This window comes from Leptonychotes weddellii, chromosome 7, assembly GCF_054177405.1.
Source record: "Leptonychotes weddellii isolate Sample4059 chromosome 7, ASM5417740v2, whole genome shotgun sequence".
Lineage (NCBI taxonomy): Eukaryota > Metazoa > Chordata > Mammalia > Carnivora > Phocidae > Leptonychotes > Leptonychotes weddellii.
Genome location: NC_138375.1, coordinates 133,561,601 through 133,586,718, shown reverse-complemented (window position 1 = coordinate 133,586,718; position 25,118 = coordinate 133,561,601). Strand labels below are relative to the sequence as shown.

Sequence of the window (25,118 nt, the reverse complement as noted above, 5' to 3'; positions counted from 1 at the left end):
TGGACAGCTTACTTGACTCTCAGAAGACTCCTTTTACCCTTTGAGTCACCTAGCTAACGGCTTTAACACATAAACAACATTTTCTTAAATTCTGTTCCCAAAAGAATGATTTCTGTGAGGTGACACATCAGTCCCACAGCCTGCCCACTTCCAGGAGCTATGATCCAGGCCCAGTATGAGGATCAATCCATTCTGCACTTCTCCCGGTGGAGACGCCACCTAATTTCTTGTGAAACCTGAGCTTCTAGCCCTACGGGAAAGTCCCCTGCTGCACTCCCTGCTTTGCCTTTGGTCTCACTTACCCAACAAAGATACGGCAAATTGTTTTCTCTGTGTACTGCTCCATCTAAAGTCAGTCAGAGCCTGTTTACTTTTGAGGAATTTCTTTATTGGAGTTCCGCCTTACCTCACCATGACTATCTGGCTCTTCATGGCCAAGACAGAGTGGGCCCTGAACAAAGTATTCATAACATTTTACAACAGACAATACACACATGGAGTGCATGAAATCTTTACAGTAACACATTCCAAAACAATCAAACATTTAACAGACTATTAAGAAGCATGAATTTCCTCCAATCCCTCAATTATCAATAGCTACTTAGCTTTCTAGCTCTTCCAATAAAATCACTTTCTTAGCATTCCTATTCACAGGAATCCCTGAATCAATTATTTTTGTGTAGGTGCAAATTCATGTCAAAGACGTGTTCCATTAGTTATTTAATGTGCTGAATGTCTGTCTACGGTAGAACCTTGTATTTGTAGCATGTGTGAGGTCTTCACTCATCACACTTCATTCACTGAGGTTCATTTGAAATTTTTTAAGTTTTGCCCATTCAACCAGTGTATTACAACATTACAACCGTATCGTCCAATCAACTTACTTTTTTAAATGACTACTTCCTGCTAGATTCATGTCTACACTTTTTACTCTTCCTTCAACAAAATCCAATTTTGTTTCAAAATTTATCATCACCCCTCACAAATTATTCAATTATATCAAATTTATACTTCATGATCACTACTATTAAATAAATTTATGTTCCCTGAAGCCTATCTCTCCCTGAATGTGCCTGTTGGGAGGCTCTCCTTGTATTTTTTCCCACTGACCAATGTATAATTAGGATTCAAAGCTATACCTGAATTTCCCCCATTTATATTCACAGAATTTACCCAAATAATGAACTTTCTGTTGGTAACTACATGACCTCTAAGTGAAATCCCTTCCTCATCCATGTGTTTTATGTCCAGAAAGTTCTGCTTATTTTGAAGGTTTTTAAATCACTTTGTCACTTTGATAGGTTTTACCCCCAGTATAAACTATTTTGTGTTCCATAAAGGCTCAACTACCTTGACATTGGAGGCTTCCTTGCTGGCTATAATGAAGATCACACCAAAGAGTACTCATAGTTTCCTTTATGTCAATTACAAGCCATGAACAAAGAGCTCAGATATTCATACATTCATAAGGTTTTTCTTCCATTTGAGTTGAGACCTGGTAAGCTCTGCCTCCTACAGATATGCTCATCTTGGTCCCATCCCGAGCATTCCCTCCCTCGTGAGTTCTCTTCTGTGATATGTCGCTGTGACTTCCCATACTTGTCACATTTAAAGATTCCTCTCCAGTATGGGTTCTTTTATGCTTGGTGAGATTTGATCTGATATTAAAAGCCTTCCCACACTCATTACATCGGTATGGCTTCTTTCCAGTGTGGATCCTTTTGTGTTGGTCAAGAACTGATCTGTAATTGAAGGATTTCCCACACTCGCAATTATAGGGCTGCTGCCCACGGTGGACGCTTTTATGGTTAATAAGACTTGAGTGGGAGATGTACGCCTTCCCACACTCATCACATTCATAGGGTTTCTCGCCTGTGTGAATCCTTTTATGCACTGTGAGGCCTGAGCTGTTCCTGAAAGCCTTTCCACACCTATCACATATATAAGGTTTTTCCCCTGTGTGGATCCTCTTGTGTTGAGAAAGGAGTGAACTGTAATTGAAAGATTTCCCACACTCAATACATTTGAAAGGTTTCTCCCCAAGATGGACTCTCTTATGGCTTATAAGAGTTCTGCTTGAGAAAAAAGCTTTTCCACATTCATCACATGTGTAGGGTGTCTTGCCAGGATGGGTACTTTTATGGTTAATAAGGCTTGAGTGTGAGATGTAGGCTTTTCCACACACATCACATTCATAGGGCTTCTCCCCGGTATGGATTCTTTTATGCACTTTAAGGCTTGAGTTGTTTCTGAAGACCTTCTCACACCTGTCGCATTCATAAGGTTTCTCTCTAGTGTGGACCCTTTTGTGTTGAGAAAGGAGTGAGGTGTAATTAAAAGATTTCTCACATACATCACATTTGTAGGGCTTCTCCCCAAGATGAATTTTTTTGTGGTTTATAAGGGTTCGGTATGTGATGAAGGCTTTTTCACACTCGTCACACTTATAGGGCTTTTCCCCAGGGTGTACACTTTTATGATTTATAAGGCTTGAGAGTGAGATGTAGGCTTTCCCACATTCTTCACATTTGTAAGGTCTCTCCCCAGTGTGGATCCGTTTGTGCACTTTAAGGCCTGAATTATTTCTGAAGGCTTTTCCACACTCATCACACCCAAAAGGTTTCTCCCTTGTATGAATCCTTTTATGTTGTTCAAGGGCAGAGCTGTAATTGAAAGATTTCTCACAATAGGTACATTTATAGGGCTTTTCCCCAAGATGGATTCCTTTGTGGTTTTTAAGGCTAGAGCGTGAGATATAGGCTTTCCCACACACGTCACACTTATACGGTTTTTCCCCAGTATGGAGCCTCCTGTGGACCTTTAGGCCTGAATTGTTCCTGAAAGTTTTCCCACACAAATCACACACATAAGGTCTCTCTCCAGTATGAATGGTTTTATGTTGAAGAAGGAGTGAGTTATAGCTGAAGGATTTTCCACACTCCTTACATTCATGAGCTTTCTTCCCAGGGTGAATGCTTTTATGAACTGCGAGGCCCGAGCTATAGCTGAATGCTTTGCCACAGACCTCACACTTGTAAGGTTTCTCTCCCGTGTGGATCCTTTTGTGCACTATAAGGCCTGAGCTGTTCCTGAAGGCCTTCCCACATTCATCACATTCATAAGGTTTCTCTCCAGTGTGGATCACTTTATGCTGAATGAGGAGAGAGCTATAATTAAACGATTTCTCACACTCATCACACTTGTAAGGTTTATCCCCAAAGTGGATGCTTTTATGGTTTAGAAGTGTTCTGCAAGTAATGAAGGCCTTCCCACACTCATCGCATTCATAAGGTTTCTCGCCTGTGTGGATCCTCTTATGGACCCTAAGGCCGGAGCTATTACTGAACGTTTTCCCACAGATGTCACATTCGTAGGGCTTCTCCCCTGTGTGAATCCTTTTGTGGACTCTGAGACCAGAGCTGTTCCTGAAAGCCTTCCCACACTCACCACATTCATAGGGCTTTTCTCCTGTGTGGATCCTCTTATGCTGGTCCAAAACAGAGCTATAATTGAAGGATTTCCCACACTCATCACACTTACAGTTCTTCTCCCCAGAATGGGTGCTTTTGTGGTTTATAAGGCTGGAGTAGGACATGTAGGCTTTCCCACATTCCTCACACTTATACGGCTTCTCCCCAGTATGGATCCGTTTGTGGACTCGAAGGCTCGAGCTGCTCCGGAAAGTCCCTCCACAGTCATCACACTCATAGCGTTTTTCCCCCGTGTGCATAATTTTATGTTGAACAAGGCGGGAATTATATTTGAACGATTTCCCACACTCATCACATTTGTGTGATTTCTTAACAGCAATGGTTTTCTGCTGTAGACCAGGGTGAGAGGTTCCATTAATGTTCTCCACACATTTGTCTTGTTCACTGCTTATCTGTTCTACAGGGACAGTCTGGTGTATAACATGTTTTGAACTTGGACATAAGCTTTTCTCAGATGCCTCGTCTTCCTGTTCTGTCTTTATATTTGCTGTGTTCTTGGCTTTGCCAATCTTTTCCCTGATGCCACTTTTGTCTTCCTTCATTCTTTTTCCCTCAGGATTTTCCAGTTGCTTCTCTACCTTGCTATTCCAATCACAAGTTTCACCAACCTTATATTCCTGTATACGATCCTTGTGAAGACCTTCCACTTTTGGCCACATAGATTCTGCATTTCCAACATTTTCATACTTTTCAGTTGATTTCTCATCCTCAGTGCCCCTCGTCTTCAAATGTGACACTAAACCAAGAAAATGAAAATGATACCTGTTCACTTTGAATAGAGGAAACTGGAAGAATTACATCCAAATTTACTCATTCACTTGACAAATGTTTATTGACTGCATGCTGTGTGATTAAGTATCATTTTTAACTGCAGGGGATACAAGAGGGGACATGCCAAAATTTCTGCCCCTGTGGAGCTAATGTTAAAATGTTAGAGCCCTGGATTTTCAATGGAACAAAGAATTTTTCTATTCTTGTATAACAGTTTAGCATGAGGGCAAGTTGAAATGGGTTGAAATGATGCACAGAACCAAGGACAACACTGATCAGTTTTTGGAAACGATCACCTGGTCATGAAAAAACAAAGAGAAGAAATCTCTGAATAAGAGGAAACAGAAAAATTAATAAGACAAAAGAGACATAATCAGCAGAACTAAAGAGGCAAAGCTAAAAAAGGGAAGAAATCAGTACCTAAGTGGTGGTAGTGGGGCGATGGTAATAAAAGCATGAAGAAAGTCATGACAGACATGAGAAGGAAAGCAGACTGCAGCTTCCTGGAGTTGGTCTGGCCTCCTGGACTTCCCCTCCAAGGAAAACCTGCTCCCGGGAAGCGGGCAGTCAGGGAGGTAATCCATATGGAAGAGCATGCCCCAGCATGCCAGGCAAAGAGGCTTCCATTCCCACTTCATGAACAAGCTAACTCCAGTCAGAGCATATTGAAGATAAGAAGCTAAGATACAAACCACCAAGCAAAGGAAATACTACCACAGGGTTCAAGTACCCAGCTGCATGACCCTGAGTTATTTAAAGTGTTGTGAACGGGCGCCTGGGTGGCTCAGATGGTTAAGCGTCTGCCTTCGGCTCAGGTTATGATCCCAGGGTCCTGGGATCGAGTCCCACATCGGGCTCCCGGCTCAGCGGGGAGCCTGCTTCTCCCTCTGACCCTTGCCCCTCTCATGCTGTTTCTCGCTCTCTAAAAAAAAAAAAAAAAAGTGTTGTGAACAACACCTACTACTTGGTGAGTTCTATATGCATAATTATTACTGTTTATTATTTGAGGCTGGGTTATTTGATCAGGGTTGGAACCTAGGTATAAAGCACAGGACTCAGGAAAGGTAAACTCCTTCCTAAAACAGATTTTAGGGCTCAGGCGGGGATTCTTTGTTCCCCCTGAAAGCATCCACTTGTCTCTACTACTCTGGGCACAGCGGTCCATGTTGCTTAAATGTGAGGGCTCTACTGGGCAGGCAGTAGAATTCCATCACCATCAACAGCAACACGCCTTTTGTCTGTGCTCTGAATCCTGCACATCAGGGCCCGTGCTCTATTCATTCCCTTCGGCCTTGGCCCCTCCACCTCTATTCATCCTCAGCCCTCAGGAGAGAAAGATGTTCAAGTTCCTACAGTCATAAAACCAAATCCTCCAAAATAAACATACAAGGGACACCTGGCTGGCTGTCGGTAGAGCATGCGACTCTCGGTCTCAGGGTCGTGAGTTCAAGCCCTATGTTGGGCCTGAAGCCAACTTAAAATTAAAAAAAAAAAAATAAACACACAAATTGAGAGAGAGAAACATAAAAGGGCTCTGAGTGGGGACTAGCCACATTGGGGTATTGAAATACACCACGAGGCCTCTATAACTAAAGCAGCATGGTACCAGCGTACAGACAAAAGGAACAGAACAGAAAGTCCAGAAATAATACTAATGACACACAGAAATCAAGCATATGATAAAGATGATAGATCAAATTATTGGGGCAAAGATGGTCTTTAGAATAGTGTTGGAAACAACTATAAAGCCATTCTTTACACTACACTCAAGAATATAACTCCAGTGGAGCAGAGCTCTAAATATAAAAACGTGCTGCCATACAAATACTAGAAGAAAACATGAGTGAATGCCTCCTGAGTACAGAAAAAGTTTTCAAACTATGACACACATGCAATAAAAGAGGATGGATAGGGCGCCTGGGTGGCTCAGTTGGTTGAGCGACTGCCTTCAGCTCAGGTCATGATCCTGGAGTCCCGGGATCGAGTCCCGCATCGGGCTCCCTGCTTCTCCCTCTGACCCTCCTCCCTCTCGTGCTCTCTGTCTCTCATTCTCTCTCTCGCAAATAAATAAATAAAAATCTTTAAAAAAAAAAAAAAAGAGGATGGATAAATTTGACTGTATAAATATAAATTACATGGCAAAAATGCTATAAGCAAAATTGAGAAATGACAAATGAAAAAATATTTGCAACATGAATCATATATAAGAGCTAATATCCCTTATATAAACATTTTTCAAAAGTTGAAAAACACAGACTAAAATTCCTATAGAAAAATGTGCAAGAGACAGACAATTCACAAAAAGAAATATTAAAATGTCCCTTAAACATGTTTTCAATTCCACCCATAAGAGAAATGCAAGTAAGAACTACACTAAGATACCACTTCTCATCCGTCATATTAAAAGAATGACAACACACTCTGTTGGGGAGGCTGTGGCGGAAACAGGCACTCTCATGTATTAACGGGACTGCAGAGTGGCGTGACTCCTGTTAAGGGTCATCTGCCAATGTCTAAGTGAACTGTATGCATTTACACTTCAATCCAGAAATCCCATCTAGGAATTTATACTGAAGATCTATTTCCAACAATACAAAAAGTATATGTGCACAAAGCTATGCATGGTGGCATTCATTGTAACTAGAGAATCTAGGAAACTACCTGAGTGTCTCAGCATAGAAGACTGGTTAAATAAACTATGGCACGTATATGCAATGGAGTACTAACGAAGAATGAGGAACATCTCTATCAATTGATTGAGAGGGAGCAATTTCCAGGATACCATGTAAACAGAAAAAGAGCATATATGCTATGCTTTATGTATGAAAGAAAAGTAAGAAAACAAACATGTAACTGCTTATCTTTACAGTAATGAGAGAAACCGAAATCAATAAAGGCCCATTACCTGTAAGTGGTGGAGTGGGGAGAACAGAGCAAAGGGATAGGGAAGAGAGACACTCTAAGTATATATTTTTGCATAGTTTTTACCATGGAAGCATAATGTTCTGCATATTCAAAGAATAAAATTAAATCAATGAGAATTGGAAAAAGGAAAAGCAGCTAAACCACAAAGCAAACAGAAACAAATGAACTCATAGGAAGGGAACAAAAAGAAACAAAGAACTAACCCGTAATTTAGGCATATAATATCACAGAATATGTAACCATATACTATATTCTCTGTCTTGGCAAAGCTGGAGGGGTGGTAGGGAAGCCCTGAAAACAACAGAATTTTTAAGCAGCTTTGTTTTCTGCAGAGGTATGGACAAAGTAATTTGAAAGAATTTTAGATGTGTTGAGGGACTGAGTAAATGTGTTGATTTAGTTGCAAGCCAGTGCTCTCCTGGAGAAAGAAACATAAATATGGAATAGGGGAAGACAAGAGAGAACCCTGTGCGAATTAATCAGAGGTTACCGCATGATTTCCTAAATTACGTGTGTGCGTGCACATGTCTACGCATTCACATGTATGTATATTCATGTGTGTGTATATGTACACATATTCCCTAGCTCTCTGCTGAAAAGCTAAGAAGCAAAAAACACCTAAGTGGTAATAAGCACATCCAGCACCCTGTTCTTGGTCTCCCATTGCCTACTAAAAGGAAATAGAGCTCCTCAGAGAAATGGCAGATTCTAGGCTGTGGCAGGATACACACAAGATGAGTTCTTCTCTTTCCTTACCCTTCCACATCCACAAGAGCCCTAAGACCAGCTGATTCTATTACCTCAACAGTTCTCAAATCCCTACCCCTAATTCTATTCCCACTGCTAAAGGCCTTAGTTTAAGCCTTCCTAAAGTATCCTTCTGAACTTCTGCCATAGTCTCCCTACCTTAAGTTTTGAAAAATGCACACCTGGTCACTCCCCAATATCGTCTTCCCAGGCTACTTAGTGTGGCACATGGAGCCTTCTGCATCTGGCCACCTCAAGTGACTTGCTGGACACCAAACGGGCCATGCTAACCCACCCCTCACTGCTACTGCATTCACTGATCCTTGGCCCAGCTGGACCCTTCCCCTGACTTTGATAGGCTAATGCTTCATCCACTTCACACTCTCTGGGATTCCTTGTGTGGCTCTGGACTGGTCTAGTCTGCATGAAATCACAAATATTTCACTGCTTACCCCTCTGACCTAGGCAGACACGAGGAGTCTCCCTGTTTCAGGCGTGCTTAAATTAACCTCTTGTTTGGATGCAGGCACAGTGTACTATGACCCGATGTAGCTCACCCAACCTCTTAATGACTGAACTCAAAGCAAATATAAATGTGCTTCTTCACTGAAAATTGACGGTTTGCGATGAGATTCATATTAATCAATGCTAAGTCTAAGAAAACGTCAGTCAAAACACAGGCAGAGAAGTGCCAAGACATAAAAAGCCAGCAATAGGATAAATGCTGCTGCTATGGTCTGAATGTTTGTGTCCCCTCCTCCCAAATTCATGTTACAATCCTAACCCTCAAAGATTATGGTATTAGGGTGGGGGTGGGGCTATGAGAGGTGCTTAGGTCATGAAAGCAGAATCTTCAAGAATGGGATTAGTGTTCTTATAAAAAAGTCATCACAGAGATTCTTTGGTGCCTTGATCTTGGACTTCCCAGCCTCTAGAACTATAAGAAACAAATTTCTGCTATTTATATACCATCCAGTGTGTATTTCGTTATAGTAGTCCAGATGGACTAAGCATCTGCTAAAATATAAAGACAACCAAGAGTTTCTGACAAAATATTAAGTTATCTTTACAAACAATAACATGTACTCTAGTATCTGTTATCTTTGAGGTTTCATGTTGCCCAAAGAATTTAGATTATGATCCATATTCTGCTTTTTTTCCCCAGGCACTGGGCTGGTCCTGCAGATGTAGAGACAGGTAAGATCTTGTCATCAAGGAGCTGGCAGACTAATAGATCTGCAGGAAATAAAAATCTGGCAAAAAAAAATAATAATAACTAACACATGATAAAAATAGCAGACACAGGACACAGATGAGGGAGGAGAGGGAAGGGACTGACTCTGCTTTGAAGGATTAAGGGAAGCTTCAGAAACAGAGTGGTTTCAGCAGAGGGAAGAACAGGTGCAAAGGAACTAGTCTGCACTGCCCTCTGCAGCAGAGGGCGGTGGGCCCAGCTGGACAGGTGGGCAAAGGTAAGGGCTGCACCAGGGTTTGCCCTTCACACTCAGGAGTCCAGACTTGATCCTGCGTTTTAGGCAAAGGAATAGCAAACTCAGATATGCATTTTGGAAGGTCACATATTCTTTTAAATCAGGAGTTGGTAACCTTTTCTGCAAAGGGCGAAATAGAAAATATTTTAGGCTTTGTGGGCCATATATGACTCTGTCACTAATTTCTGTTTGCTTTTAAACATCCTTTTACTTTTATTTTTTTTCTTATTTTTTTAGAGACAGTGAGTACAAGGGGCAGAGGGAGAGGGAGAGAATCTTAAGCAGGCTCCACGCCCAGCATGAGCCCGACATGGGGCTCGATCTCACAACCCTGAGATCATGACCTGAGCGGAAATCAAGAGTTGGTCACTCAGTCAACTGAGCTACCCAGGGCCCCTTAAACATCCTTTTAAAAATGTAAAAAGAATTCTTAGCTTGCAGGTCATACAAAAACAGACTGCAGGCCCAGTAGTTTGCCAACCTTTGATAGATAATATCAAAGAGTCAGAATTAATTTAGGATGGTGTGATAATGGCACTATGGCTATATTAGAAGTGTCTTTTTTTTTTTTTGGTAGACTAAAGTATGCTAGGATGAAATGGCATGATGTCTGAAATTTCCTTCAAAATACTTTAATAAAGGGGGGCCTGGGTGGCTTAGTTAAGCATCTGCCTTCGGCTCAGGTCATGATCACAGGGTTCCTGGATTGAGCCCCACGTCAGGCTCCCTGCTCAGCGAGGAGTCTGCTTCTCCCTCTCCCTCTGCCTCTCCCCCTGGCTCATGTTCCCTGGCATGCTCTCTGTCAAATAAATAAATAAATAACATCTTTAAAAAAAATTTTAAATACTTTAATAAAGAAAAAATAAAAAGGGAAAGGTGAGACAAATGTAGCAGAACCATGATAATTACTGAACCTGAGCTATGGGTGTATGGAGTTCACTGTACTATTTTACTTTCCTGTGTGTTTAAATTTTTTCATAATAAAAAATAAAAGAAAAAAGGATCACTCATACTAGTTGCAGTGGATTAATGAATGGAGAAGAGAACTCAGTCATAGAGTCTGGAGGAGATTATTATAAGCCAATCAAGAAGACTGATGTGCCCTACAAAAATACCAACAGCATTTTTCAGAGATCTAGAACAAACAATCCTAAAATTCGTATGGAACCAGGAAAGACCCTGAAAAAACAAAGCAACCTTGAAAAAGAAAAGCAAAGCTGGAGGCATCACAGTTCCGGACTTCAAGTACATTAAAAAGCTCTGATGAACAAAACAGTATGGTATTGGCACAAAAACAGACACATAGGCCAATGGAACACAATACAAAACTCAGAAATGAACCCACAATTATATGGTCAATTAATCTTTGACAAAGCAGGAAAGAATATCCAATGGAAAAAAGACAGTCTCTTCGACAAATGGTATTGGGAAAACTAGCCAGCAACAAGCAAAATAATGAAACTGGACCACTTTCTTACACCATACACAAAAATAAATTAAAAATGGATGGGGCGCCTGGGTGGCTCAGGTGGTTAAGCATCTGACTCTTGATTTTGGCTCAGGTCATGATCTCAGGGTCATGAGATGGAGCCCCATGTCAGGCTCCCCACTCAGCGGGGAGTCTGCTTGAGATTCTCTCTCCCTCTGCCCCTCCCTGCACTTGCATACGCACTCTTTCTTGATCTCTAAAATAAATAAATCTTTTTAAAAAATGGATAAAAGACCTAAACATGAGACACGAAACCATGAAAGTCCTAGATGAGAACAAACAAAGTAACTTCTTTGACATCGGCCAAAGCAACTTCTCTCTCAATACGTCTCCTGAGGCAAGGGAAACAAAAGCAAAAAGAAACTATTGGGACTTCATCAAAATGAAAAGCTTCTGCACAGGGATGGCAATAATCAACAAAACTAAAAGGCAACCTACAGAATGAAAGATGTTTGCAAATGGCATATTTGATAAAGAGTTAGTATCCAAAATATATAAAGAACTTATAAAACTCAACACCCAAAAAACAAATAATCCAATTAAAAAATGGGAAGAGATAAACAGACATTTTTCCAAAGGAGACATACAGATGGCCAACAGACACATGAAAAAATGCTCAACATCACCCATTATCAGGGAAACACAAGTCAACAGTACAAGGAGATACCACCTCATACCTGTCAGAATGGCTAAAACTGGGGCACCTGGGTGGCTCAGTCGTTAAGCGTCTGCCTTCGGCTCAGGTCATGATCCCAGGGTCCTGGGATCGAGCCCCGCATCAGGCCCCCTACTCAGCGGGAAGCCTGCTTCTCCCTCCCCCACTCCTCCTGCTTGTGTTCCCTCTCTTACTGTGTCTCTATCAAATAAATAAATAAAATCTTAAAAAAAAAAAAGAATGGCTAAAATTAACAATACAAGAAACAACAGGTGTTGGTGAGGATGCAGAGAAAGGGGATCCCTCTTGCACTGTTGGTGGGAATGCAAGCTGGTGCAGCCACTCTGGAAAAGTGTGGAGGTTCCTCAAAAAGTGAAAAATAGAGCTACCATACGACCCAGCAATTGCACTACTGGGTATTTAACCAAAGCACAGTGATTTGAAGGGGCACATGCACCCCAATGTTTACAGTAGCATCATTTACCACAGCTAAGATATAGAAACAGCTCAAGTGTCTGTTGACTGATGAACAGATAAAGAAGTGGTGTAGATGTATACACAATAGAATATTACTCAGCCATAAAAAAGAATGAAATCTTGCCATTTGCAAGGACATTGAGCTAAAGTATTATGCTAAGCGAAATAAGTCAGAGAAAGACAAATAGCCGTATGATTTCACTCATAAGTGGAATTTAAGAAACAAAACAAATGAGTAAAGGGGATAAAAAAAAGAGAGAGAGAGAGACGCAAACCAAAAAACAGACTCTTAACTCCAGAGGACAAACTGATGTTACCAGAGGGGAAGTGGCCGGGGGACAGAGGAAACAGATGATGGAGATTAAGGAGGGCACTGGTCGTGATGAGCACCGGGTGTTGTACGGAAGTGCTGAATCACTGTATTGTGCACCTGAAACTCGTATTACAGTGTATGTTAACTAACTAGAATTCAAATAACTTTAAAAAAAAAAAAAAAGACTGATGTGTTGGCTAAGTCATATATCCCCCACGACACAAGAGAATAATCACTCTAAAAGCACAACCCCTACATAGAGCAGGCTGGAAAGGTTTAATTTCTTAAAAGTTCTACAAGCTGGATGGGAAACTGCCCTTTAACTCCTCTCTAGCTGTCAGCAGGAAGCACGACCCAACAGCCAGCTTTAGACCCACTCCTTCCAAATTACGCATGTCCCACAACCTCTGGACACCTCTGTACTTGTTGCTCATATTCTACTACCAATGCCCCAAAAAGCCCGTGTACAGAGTGAGAACCTGCCCCTAATTCTTGCTGTCCCTGCCCCCGGAGTCAGGAGCCACTTCTCAAGAGCCTGGACAACTCACAAGAGAACTGTGGCTCGCTCTGGCCAAAAAGTCCTGCCTATTAACAGGCTGCAACAAGCAACACATCTGCAGCTGCTCTGATTTCCAGATTACCTAACCCAGCGTTCCACAAGTCAACCGGCCATCGAGTGGGTCACCTGGATTCTGTACCCTAAGTTCTTGGATACTGTATTTAACTGGAAATGACCAGAGAAAGAAGAAGGAAAAACAAGGCATGTGAGCACAAAACGCTTACCAATTCAGAAGAAAGAATACCCAGGAAGTTGGAGAATGAGACAGACGAAAGGTGGGACCAAGAAGTGAGAGAGTGATACACAGGTGAAAAGAGAGAATATGGTGTGTGCTTTAGTTATTACTGCGTTTAGTTATGAATAAACTACAAATGGTTAACATGAGTTGGTGCTATTCCTTAAAAGCGGAAGTAAGGATTAAAGGCGATTTTTCCTTAAAGTAAAAAATGAAACGGAACATTCTCGTACCTGGTAGCGGTGAAGAGATTTCTAGCCATCCTGGGGGAAAAGGTAAGCAAAGGAGATTCTGAGAGGGAGGCCGAGAGGTTTTCTGAAGCTAGGGGCAGACAACGGCCGGAAGGGAGTCGGCAACAGTTAGGTCATTAGGCTAGCACACGGCCCAGCACCATGAGCACGAGACCCAGGAGAGAAAACTACGTGGTTTTACTTGTCCTTCAAACACTCTGCAGAAGCCGTTATAATGATTCGGCATATTTAACATTTACCAGACACCGGCTGAGTTAAGGTAAAACAAAATTATTTTGGTGGATCCGTCCTGTAAAGACACTCGCTAACACATGCCCCGGGAGAAGAGTCACTGAGCGCACCCTGCTGCAGCAACAGAAGACTGGAAACAACCCGAATGGCCCTGAACAGACCTAAAAAAGTAAGGCGCACTCAAAGCGCCCGAACGGCAGCCAACCCGACGCCACAGCGCGGCTGTTTGCTGGAGCGCTCGTGCGCTGATGCTCCCCGACACACGGCAGGGGAACGCAGCCCGGGCACAGCACTCCGGGGAGCCCCGCGACCCGCGGGCAGGGGAAGCAGGCCCGCTCCCGCCTGCCGGCGTCCGCACCGGGAGGCCGACGGGCGTGGGAAGGGGACCCGGCGGGGAGCAAACCTGCTCACTGACATCCGCTCGTAGTCTAGACCCCCGAACCACACGAACGTTAAACTACCAGCGAGCACGCTTAAAAACTTACTAACAACACCAAACCCTCGCGCCTTCGGAGGGACAACAGCCCGGTGGCCGCCCGGTCAAACATCGGGAGCAGGCTGCGCACCGAGCGCCGGCCCCGCCCGCCACACTTCGCGTCCGCCCCCGGCCGGTCACCTCGGCTTTGGGAGCCGGGCACGCCGCTCCCGCCCCGTCCGCACACGGGTGAGCTTCCCCAGGGCGGGGGCCTGGAAGCGGCCGCCCGGGGCTCCCCCGCACCTGCGGCAGGAGCCTCTCAGCACCCTCCGCCAACCGTGGGGCGAAGGGAGGGGCAGGGGTCTGGGGGATCGAACCGGTCACCCCGGGGTCCCTCTGACGCCCCCAATCACTCTCAGGGCCTAGGGCCACACTGCACTGCGGGCGGCACCCCGACGGTGTTACTGCAGAGCGCTCCGGTCCGGGGCTCCCCTCCGGCCCGCTCGGACGGCCGGAGCCGGGCCCCAGAGACGCCGCCGTGCCGCAGGGGCACGCCCCGCACCCCCAGGCCGGCCTGACGTCCTCCCGCCGCTCCACTCCCCGGGACGTGCCTCCTGGGGTGCGCAGGGCAGCGGGGACGCCTCCCCCACCTATCCCGCCCGAGACCCGAGGGGCAGCCGCGACCCCGCCGCTGAGGGAAGGGCGTGGCAGGCGAGGGCCGGGGGCGGGCGCGCGGGCAGCCGCGGACTCACGTACTGGCTGTGGCGGCGCCCCGTGAGCCCGGCCGCCGGAGGGACAAAAGCGCGGCCGGCCCGGCCGGAAGGGCCCGCGCCGGCTCGGGGGCACTTCCGAGTCCTCTCTGGGACGCCGGAGGACGGACTCGATGGTCCTTCCCCGTCCGGGCACGTGACCCGTGCTGCGCTCGGAGGGCGTGGGCGGGGAGCGAGGCTGGTTTGTGTGCGGCGTACCCCGTCCGTGCCTCGTGTCGGGCGTGGGCGCAGCCGGGGAAGTGCGGGGAGGCTTTAGGTTTTCGGGGAGTTTTATTCGGGGTGGGGCTGAGGGTAAGGCAAATGAGTGGCTGGGTAAACAGCGAACGACCTGCGTACCTGAACACAGAGCCCCTTACAGAGTGAGGCCGGGGGGCGCCCCCGGGAGGAGGCGGAGCGCGGGGGACCCCTCCGAGAGCTCGGCCCGGGGCAGGCGCGGCGGCCGGAGAGCCCCGGGCCGCGGAGGGCGCCCGGAGAGGAGCCCGGGCTGCAGGGGCGCCGCGCGGGGCGGGAGCGGCCCGGGACCAGGCTGCACCCCCCGCCCGGAAGGACTTTAAAACTGATCCTCTTTAAATGAAATAACATCTAGATGTTTTTCCTCTGAAGTCTGAGTAATTGCAGAGGACATATTTTGGCACGCTGTGAATGCTGCCATTTAAAAAAACAAAACCGCTGATTTCAGACGTATACAACGGACTCTGAATCCACGACGATTTAATACTCTCATTCGCTTTTAACAGAAAAGTTTTACATCGTTTCAGATTTTTCCTTGAACCTATCTTTTTAATTTTATGTCCCTCACAGGATTTCTGTCTTAACCTAAAATATTTTCATTCTCACTGAATGTTAACCTAATGTAAAATAGTTTAATGCCTTAAATTTTATTGTTCAGGATACATCTCTGTAATGAAATCAGAAGTTTACTTTTTTTTTTCTCACTCAAATGTTAATTGTTTTCTGGATTATTAGCAAAATTACGTTTATTGCTAAATTTTAATATCAGTTCTTAGACAAAAGTTGAAATGTTTGGAAGCAAACTTTTAATAAGGAACATTTTAAAAAACAAGTTAGGCAAAGTGCTTGGATGAATGTCACTTCTAGCTGGAGTGAGCTCATGTTCAGCACCAATTCTGTCTAATTTTCATTTTTTATACACGTAGGTGCAAGGTAAATAGAGGGAATAGAGGGGGTTTCCTTGTAGCAATGGGTTCTTGATCACATTTGGCTCCATGCCAGAACTCCACGCCTCTCAGAGTGGGTCTGAGCCAATATGATGTGTGTGGTGTGTTAGAGGAGACCAAGACAGCGGGGAGACCCTAAGAAGGAGCGGAGACCCGGCCCTTTCTCAAGCCATGCAGTTTTAGGCAAAAGCACATACAGGGATTGAAGTCTGGGAGTGGATTCCCCTAGAGCTCCCCCAACAGGTACCCTGGCCGGTATGTAGCCATACAGAGCCCTTCAAATGGGACTCGCGTAGCTGAGGATCTGTTTGTTTGTTTTAGATTTTATTTTATTTTTTTATTTAAGGGAGAAGGACAGAGATAGAGCATGAGCAGGGAGGAGAGGGAGACGCAGGCTCCCTGCTGAGCAGGCAAGCCGAGGTGGAGCTGGATCCCAGGACACTGGGATCATGAGCTGAGCAGAAGGCAGATGATTAACCAGCTGAGCCACCCAGGTGCCCCTGAGGATCTGTTTTTAATTATCTTTTATTCAGATATGCACATGTAGGGGTGCCTGGGTGGCTCAGTCCCTTAAGCGTGGGACTTGGTTTCAGTTGGGGTCATGATCTCAGGGTTGTGAGATCAAGCCCTGCCTGGGGCTCCCTGCTCATCAGGGAGTCTGCTTCCCCTCTCCTCCCTCCCCCCCCCATTGGGGCATTCTCTCTCTCTCTCTCTCTAAAATAAATAAATCTTAATCAATCAATCAATCTTAAATAAATAAATAAATAGGCACATGTAGCTAATGTTCTCCATACTGGACAGCGCAGCCCTAGAAGTTGCTTCAGGCGGTCCTCATGAAATGCTGCCCAAAGAATTCACATGATGAAAGCTTCTGGTGTTAGTCGGCCTGTCACCTATGGCAGGGAAGACTGGGTTTTTCTCTTTAGGCAGCAAGGTGCCTAATATTTGTGTCCAGGTTGGGAGGTTTTGCTCAATGAAAGATTGTATGCATGTGGAAGGAATCACTGGGACGCTAAATAAGTCACCTTAATTAAAGTGATACTATTTTATTTATTTATGTTATTTTAGGTGATAGTTTTTCCTCCATGAGCTTTGTCATACTTCAGGCACCCTTTGTTTGGCTTTGTGTCTACACACACACATGCTAGCCTTTTCCAGTACCTGTCTCTTCTGGATATCTACAAATCAGAGCAGAACGTCTAGCCCTGCCCAGATCAGTATGCAAGCCATTTTTTATATATGACTACTAAGCACATGAAATGAAAAAAAAATAAGCACATTGAAATGTGCCCAGTCTAAATTGAGATGCGCTGTAAATATAACATCCACATCTGATATGTAAGACTTCGTAGAAAAACAGAATGTAAAATAATATTTTAAAATGTTGATTACATGCTGAAATAATATTTTGGTTTTATAGGGTCTGAGAAATATATAAAAAATATATATCATTAAAATGATGTCATTTTATGATAAATCATTCAAATGAATTTCACCTATTTCTTTTTATTTTAGATGTGTTTACCAAAAAATCGGAAGTCATTTATAAGGCTCACATTACATTCTATTAGATGGTGCAGCTCTAAGAGCCCAGTAGATACAGCCATGACATCGTTCTGAGTTTGCTCTTGCTCTGGAGCTCATCTACCTCCTTTGAAGTAGTTCAAGTACAGATGAATGTTAAGTCCCAAAGGAACTTAATACCAACTCCACTTTTAGTCATTGAATTTGGTCACGAATTATTAAAATAAAAGTCCCCCTCCCACTATAACATGTATCAAGCTCATTATATAAAATTTGGAAAAGAAAGAAAAATTAGAAACACTCACCACTTTTAATCCTGTTACCTAGTGACAACTACTGTTAACATCTTAATAAACTTCCTTTTCTACTATCAACTTGCAGATGTTTTTCAGATGGTTGTAAGAGCACTACATCTGCAGTTTTTATGTACTGTTTTTACAAATATTATACAGTATCATTTTCATGTAACAACTCTTTGTGATGCTCCATTGAACTATGATCTCCTTAGCTCTTCTGTTGTTGATCTTTGAGATGCTTTCCAACTGGGTCTCAATCAATCAATCAATAAATCTGTGCTGTAATAAATAGTATACAAAAGCTTTTTCCATGCTTTCCTTGGAACAGTTGTCAAGAAGATTAGAGAATCAGACAAGGATGAAACCCATCACTACCATTATTTCCTACTACAGATGGATAAGGGGAAAAAAAGTAGAATATAAATAATGGAAAGCAGGAGTATAATTATCCTATTTGTAGATAAGAGGATTTTATTTGTGGAAAGCCCATGAGACTCATCAAAAAAACACAAACAAACCAAAAAACCTCTAGAATAAACAATAAAAGAATTATGTAAGGGGTGTGGTTTCAAAATTAACATGAAGAAATCAATATTTTCTTTATGTACAAACTACAATTAAAGTAATGGAAGGAAAGATTACATTAACAACAGAAGCCAACAAGCAAAAGACCAAATACCCAGGAATTAAGAAGACACATCCAAGACCTACGCAAAGAAAAGTTGCAATGCTCTAGGAATCACAAAAGATGAAATAAATTTATGGAAACATTCTGGATGCACTATTTGCATGAATGGAAAGACTTGTTATCAGAATGATGTCATCTCTTTCTAAGTTAATCTATAACTGTAATGATCCCAATAAACAATAGCAATGAAATCTTCAGCAACACACAGTTGATTCTAAAGTTCATGTGGAAAAAAGATCATTTGTTTCTATCTAGAAAGTGCCTGAAAAAATAATACACATGATGAGGTTGGGGCGTTATTATAGCATATGAACAAGCTGGTGTAATTCAAAGACACAAAGTCTAAAAATAAATCCAGTCAGGTCTTCAGTGTTTGATAAAGGTAGCATTTCAAATCAGTGGGGAATAGATGGTGTAAAGACAACTATGAAGCATTAAGGAAAAATGAGGTTGGATTTAAACCTCAGTCTTTATATCAGGATAAACTCCAGATGTATCAAAGACATAAAATGTGCCCACATTATGGGGCGCCTGGGTGGCTCAGTCGTTAAGCGTCTGCCTTCGGCTCAGGTCATGATCCCAGGGTCCTGGGATTGAGCCCCACATTGGGCTCCCTGCTCAGAGGGAAGCCTGCTTCTCCCTCTCCCTCTTCTCCTTCCCTCTGCTCACATGCTCATGTGATCTCTCATGAGTGAATAAGCAAATTTTTTTTTTTAAAATGTGCCCACATTAATGATCCATAAAAGTAAAAACATACTGCTGCTTCTACCACCTCCATAAAAGTATTAGGGAAAAAAAGAACCACAGACACACATACACAGGAGATTTCTTTGATCATTTTAGAGTGGAGAAGGTTTTGTTTTGTTTTCTTCTCTGCTATAACACAAAATCCAGAAATCATAAAAGTAAAAACTAATTAATTCATGTACATAAAACCAAAATATTTTTGTATGACAAAACCACCAGAAGTAAAAAAAAAAAATATTTGGGTCTTATATCAAAAAAGATAAATTGAAGGAGCTTGGGAAGATGTCAGACTAGGAGGACCCTAAGCTCACCCCCTCCCACATTTACAACTAGAGATCATCCACATCCAAGTCAATAAACAGGAAAGCAATCTGAAGACTAGCAGAACAAACTCCACAACTAAATACAAAGAAGATGCTGCAGTTGAAAGGTTGGGAAGGTCAGTGAGGTAGAAGGAGACTGTCTGCAGGGGGGAGGGAGCTGGGTACATGGAGAGGGCAGAGAAACAGGCCCTGGCACCAGAGAGCTCACATGGGTTAGACTAATCCCCATAATGTTTGGCTGTAAAATCCAGAGGGACTGAATTCCATGAGTTTGTAAAACAGTGGGACTTGAAAAGTCAGTAAAAACCTGGAACTTTGAAAGTCAGCTCAGCCCGCACTGGACAGGCGGGGAGGGTGAGTGACGGCAGGGTCACCACCCTAAAAGAGACAGCAGCCTGTGTGGAGAGGCAACCTAAAAATGGCAGTCTGCACAATTTGAGGGGCAAACAGGAGACAGATCTGTTCACACTGATTTCGGAGAGTGCTGGGAGCCTTCTCCAAAAACAAGGGAGCTGGCAGGTGCCGTTCTCCTCCCTCCATCCCCAGAATAAACACAGAGCCATCTAAGGGAGTCTGAAGACACCTGCTACCTAATTTGCTAGCAGTGTACCAAGCCCCACCCGTTCTCCTAAAGACTCACCCACTCCAAGCCTGCTAGCCTCAGCCCCGAGCTCTGGGTGAATTTTTTTTAAAGCCATGCCAACATCCAGACCAGTCACCTGGCACACAGCTCCACCCACTGTAGGGCTTTGGGGGAGCTGACATAGGACTAGTGGCCCAACTCAAATATTACTAACACCGCGGCCCCACTCCCAAATTCCCCAGCAGCCATGCCCCCTCGGAGCTGGCCTGCCTGGGTCCTCCTAACACCACAGAGAGCAAGCACAACCCACAACAGGAAGACAGTCAGTACAGACAACAAGGGCACTGAAAAGAAAAGTGTCTCAGACACAACAGCAGGGTGTAAGCCACACACACAGGATACTCTCCTGAAATGCCAGGTTCTGGGGAACAGGGGGCACCGAATGCCAGGGCACTCCAGGATCTCTTCTTCATAAAGTCATTACTTTCAAGAGTGGAAGACACAGCTGACTTTCTTTCTTTCTTTTTTTTTTTCCTTAAGATTTTATTTATTTATTTGTCAGAGGGAGAGAGAGACAGAGAGAAAGAGAGCGAGCACAAGCAGGTGGAGCTGGAGCGACAGGCAGAGGGAGAAGCAGACTCCCCGCTGAGCAGGGAGCCTGATGTGGGGCTCCATCCCACAGGACCCCGGGATCACGACCTGAGCCGAAGGCAGATGCTTAACGACTGAGCCACCCAGGCGTCCCATATAGCTGACTTTCTTAACGTACATAAACAGAGAGGCAGACAAAATGAGGAGACAAAGAAATTTATCTCATATGAAAGAATAGGACAAGGCCACAGCCAGAAATCTAAGTGAAACAAATATAAATAACATGCCTGATAGATAATTTAAAGCATATGGAACTCACTGGACTTGAGAAAAAAAGTGGAAGACATGAGAGAGACCTTTAACACAGATATAAGGAAAAAACATAGCAGAGATAAAGGGCACAATAAACGAAACGAAAACCCACTTGATGGAATGAACAGCAGGCTGGAAGAAGCAGAGGAATGAATTAATGATCTAGAAGACGGAATAACGGAAAGAAAGGAAGCTGAACAAAAGAGAGAGAAAAGAGTTATGCAAAATGAGAATAGACCTAGGGAACTCAGTGACTGCATCAAACATAATAACATTTGTATTATAGGAGTCCCAAAGAAGAAGAAAGAGGGGAACCTGGTGGCTAAGTTGGTTAAGCATCTGACTCTTGATTTCGGCTCAGGTCATGATCTCAGGGTCATGAGATGGAGCCCCCTGTGGGGCTTCATGCTCAGCAGGGAGTCTGCTTGAGGATTCTCTTTCTCCCTCTGCCCCTCCCACTCCTGCTCTCTCTCTCTCTCTAAATAAATAAATCTTTTTTAAAAAATGGGCAGAAAGGGGCGCCTGGGTGGCTCAGATGGTTAAGCGTCTGCCTTTGGCTCAGGTCATGATCCCAGGGTCCTGGGATCGAGTCCTGCATTGGGCTCCTGCTCAGCAGGGAGCCTGCTTCCCCCTCTGCCTGCCACTCTCCCTGCTTGTGCTCTCTCTCTTGCTCTCTCTCTCTAATAAATAAATAAAATCTTTTTAAAAAATGGGCAGAAAACATGAATAGACATTTTTTCAAGAGAAGACATACAGATGGCCAACACACACATGAAAAGATGCTCAACATCACTCCTCATCAGGGAGATGCAAATCAAAACTACAATATCACCTAACACTTGTCAGAATGGCTAAAATTCATAACACAAGAAACAACAGGTGTTGGTGAGGATGTGGAGAAAGAGGAACCCTCTCACACTGTTGGGGGGAATGCAAGCTGGTGCAGCCACTGTGGAAAACAGTACGGAGGTTCCTCAAAAAATTAAAAATAGAGCTACCTTGGGGCACCTGGGTGACTCGGTTGGCTGTCTGACTCTTGTTTTCAGCTCAGGTCATGGTCTCAGGGTCATGAGATCAAGCCCTGCACTGGGTTCCTTGCTGAGCGTGGAACCTGCTTGGGATTTTCTCTCCCCCTCTCCCTTTGCCCTTCCCCCACTTGTTCTCTCTCTCTCTCAAAAAAAAATAGAACTACCTTACGGGCTCCTGGGTGGCTCAGTCGTTAAGCATCTGCCTTCAGCTCAGGTCGTGATCCCAGCGTCCTGGGATCAAGCACCCCATCGGGCTCCCTGCTCCGCGGGAAGCCTGCTTCTCCCTCTCCCATTCCCCCTGCTTGTATGTATTCCCTCTCTCGCTGTGTCTCTCTGTGTCAAATAAATAAATAAAATCTTAAAAAAGGGCGCCTGGGTGGCTCAGTTGGTTGGGCGACTGCCTTCGGCTCAGGTCATGATCCTGGAGTCCCGGGATCGAGTCCCACATCGGGCTCCCTGCTCAGCAGGGAGTCTGCCTCTCTCTCTGACCCTCCCCCCTCTCATGCTCTCTCTCTCATTCTCTCTCTCAAATAAATAAATAAAATCTTTAAAAAAAAAATCTTAAAAAAAAAAAAAAGAACTACCTTATGACCCAACAGTCACACTGCAGTCTACTTACCCAAAGAGTGCAAGAACACTAATTCAGAGGGATACATGCACCCCTGAGTTTATACCAGTATTATTTACAACAGCCAAGATATGGAGGCAGCCCAAGTGTCCACCCATTGATGAACAGATAAAAAAAGGTGGCGTGTATATATATACATATATATGTATGTATATATGGAATGCAATTTTCTTCAGCCATAAAGAAGGAATGAAATCTTGCCATTTGCAATGATATGGATGAAGCCAGAGAGTATTATGCTAAGTCAAATAAGCCAGTCCGAGAAAGACAAATACCATATGATTTCACTCATATGTAGAATTTAAGAAACAAAGCAAACAAGCAAAGGGAAAAAGCGGGGCGGGGGGGGAGAGACAGAGAGATAAATCAAGAAACAGACTCTTAACGAAAGAAAACAAACTGATGGTCACCAGAGGGGAGGTGGGTGGGGGGATGGGGGAGATAGGGGATGGGGATTAAAGAGGGCACTTGTCATGATGAGCACCAGGTGTGTATGGAATTGTTGCATCACTAAATTACACACCTGAAACTAATATAACACTGTATGTTAACTAACTGGAATTAAAATAAAAACTTTTAAAAAAAGGGTAAGTATCCCCGATACACAAAGAGTTCCTCCAAAACTGATAAGCAAAGGGGCGCCTGGGTGGCTCAGTTGGTTGAGCGACTGCCTTCGGCTCAGGTCATGATCCTGGAGTCCCGGGATCGAGTCCCGCATCGGGCTCCCTGCTCGGCAGGGAGCCTGCTTCTGCCTCTGACCCTGCCCCCTCTCATGTGCTCTCTCTCATTCTCTCTCAAATAAATAAATAAAATCTTTAAAAAAAAAAAACTGATAAGCAAGACCAACAACCCAATAGAAAAATACATTCACAGAAAAGTATTCAAATGACTCATAATAAAAAATGCAAACCCCAAAAAGCACAGAGATACCATTTTTCTCTCTTATCAGAATGGCAAATATCCAAAAGTTTGATAACAAACTGTGGTCGTGAGAACAGAGGGAAAGCCCTCTCCTTGCCCTGCTGGTGGGAGTGCAGACTGTCTCAACCTCCAAGGAGGTACTGGGCAGAATGGGTCATCACCACACACACACACACACACACACACACACACCCCTTTTGCTGCATCAATTCTGCTCTAGAAATCCACCAGTGCTGGTGTAGTTTACACACCCGTGAAATCGTGTGTGGAAATTTTTGTCACTGAAGCATTTTTAAAAGTAAAGATTGAGAAAAACTCTGAACGTCCCAGGTAAGGAAGTGATAAAAGAAATTATTATAGTTCTGTGTGTATTAGTTTGCTCGGGCTGCCATAACAGAGCACCACAGACTGGGCGGCTTAAACAAGAGAAATATACTGACTCAAAGTTTTGGAGGCTAGAAGACCAAAAGCAAGGGGCCAAGAGGCTTGGTTCCTCCTAAGAGCTGGGAGGGAGCATCTGTTCCATGTGTCTCGCCTGTGGTGGGTTGCTGGCAATCTTTGGCGTTCCTCGGCTCGGGTTCGTAACAACCCATCTTTGCCTTCATCACCGTACAGAATTCTCCCTGTGTGCATGTCGGTGCCCAGGTTTCCAATCATACTGGGTTAGGATCCCAACTACTCCCAAATGACCTCATCTTAAATAATGATGCCTACAGTGACACTATTTCCCAATGAGGTCACACTCTGAGATACTCAGAGTTAGGACTTCAAAATGTGAAATTTCGGGGGGACGTGATATAACCCATAATGCCATGCAAAGGGCTAATATTCAGCCATAAAAAGAACCAGGAGGCCCTTCATGAGATGGTGGTGGGAAAATCTGTAAGATGCAAAGAAATCAATTCCAAATTACACTATGCTATACTTTGTGCAAGAAAGGATGAAAAGGACATGTACATATTTGTATGTGTTCATAAAAATATCCCTGAAAGTTTGCACCAGAAATCACTGACATGGGTGTCTGCGGGGAGGTACCTGGGTTGCTGGAGGAGAAGGATGGGAAGCAGAATTTTTAGTGCATATCTTTTTTACACTCCTTGCATTTTGAACCATGAGAATGTACTATTTATTAAAAAATACATTTATGCATAATAAAATAAATTTAATCAGATTGCTAAACTATTCTCAAGAAGAATTATACCAATTTATGAAGCCCCCAACCATGAGTACAGAGTGCTTTATATGCTCGACTCTCCAGGATTGGGTTTTAGCAGGTTTGTTTTTTCCTAAATCTGCAGGCAAAAAAAATCATATATGATTGTTTAATTTACTTACCCTTACAGTGATATCCTCCAGGGACCATCTTCCCTCCTTAGATCAAGTATAGTCTTTTTGTCTGTCATAAGAACACATTCTGTTATCAAAGAAATTCACCTTTTGAATTTGCCATAAATGTTGCTAATGTTATTAATGTCAGTGA

General features: G+C 43.8%; 2 protein-coding genes across 4 annotated transcripts in view; both read right to left on the bottom strand.

Annotated features, from left to right (window-relative positions):
* The window catches only part of LOC102745532 (uncharacterized), a 29,383-nt gene extending 25,156 nt beyond the window's left edge, over positions 1-4,227 (bottom strand). For both annotated transcript variants that reach the window (XM_081827330.1, XM_081827331.1), the window contains exon 1: positions 4,100-4,227. The gene's annotated coding sequence lies outside the window, so the exon portion shown is untranslated. The remainder of the gene's footprint in view (positions 1-4,099) is intronic.
* On the bottom strand, positions 367-25,016 carry ZFP62 (ZFP62 zinc finger protein). Of its 2 annotated transcripts, none has more exons than XM_081827312.1 (2): positions 24,974-25,016; positions 367-4,227 (listed from the first exon to the last, which is right to left on the bottom strand). In XM_081827312.1, the coding sequence occupies exons 1-2, from the start codon at positions 24,999-25,001 to the stop codon at positions 1,448-1,450; spliced, it is 2,808 nt and encodes a 935-aa protein (XP_081683438.1). In that variant the 5' UTR covers positions 25,002-25,016; the 3' UTR covers positions 367-1,447. The 2 variants fall into 2 exon arrangements, with proteins under 2 accessions (XP_081683438.1, XP_006730563.2); XM_006730500.3 differs by lacking the exon at positions 24,974-25,016 and adding an exon at positions 14,806-14,877.
* Between the last annotated feature and the right edge of the window lie 102 nt (positions 25,017-25,118).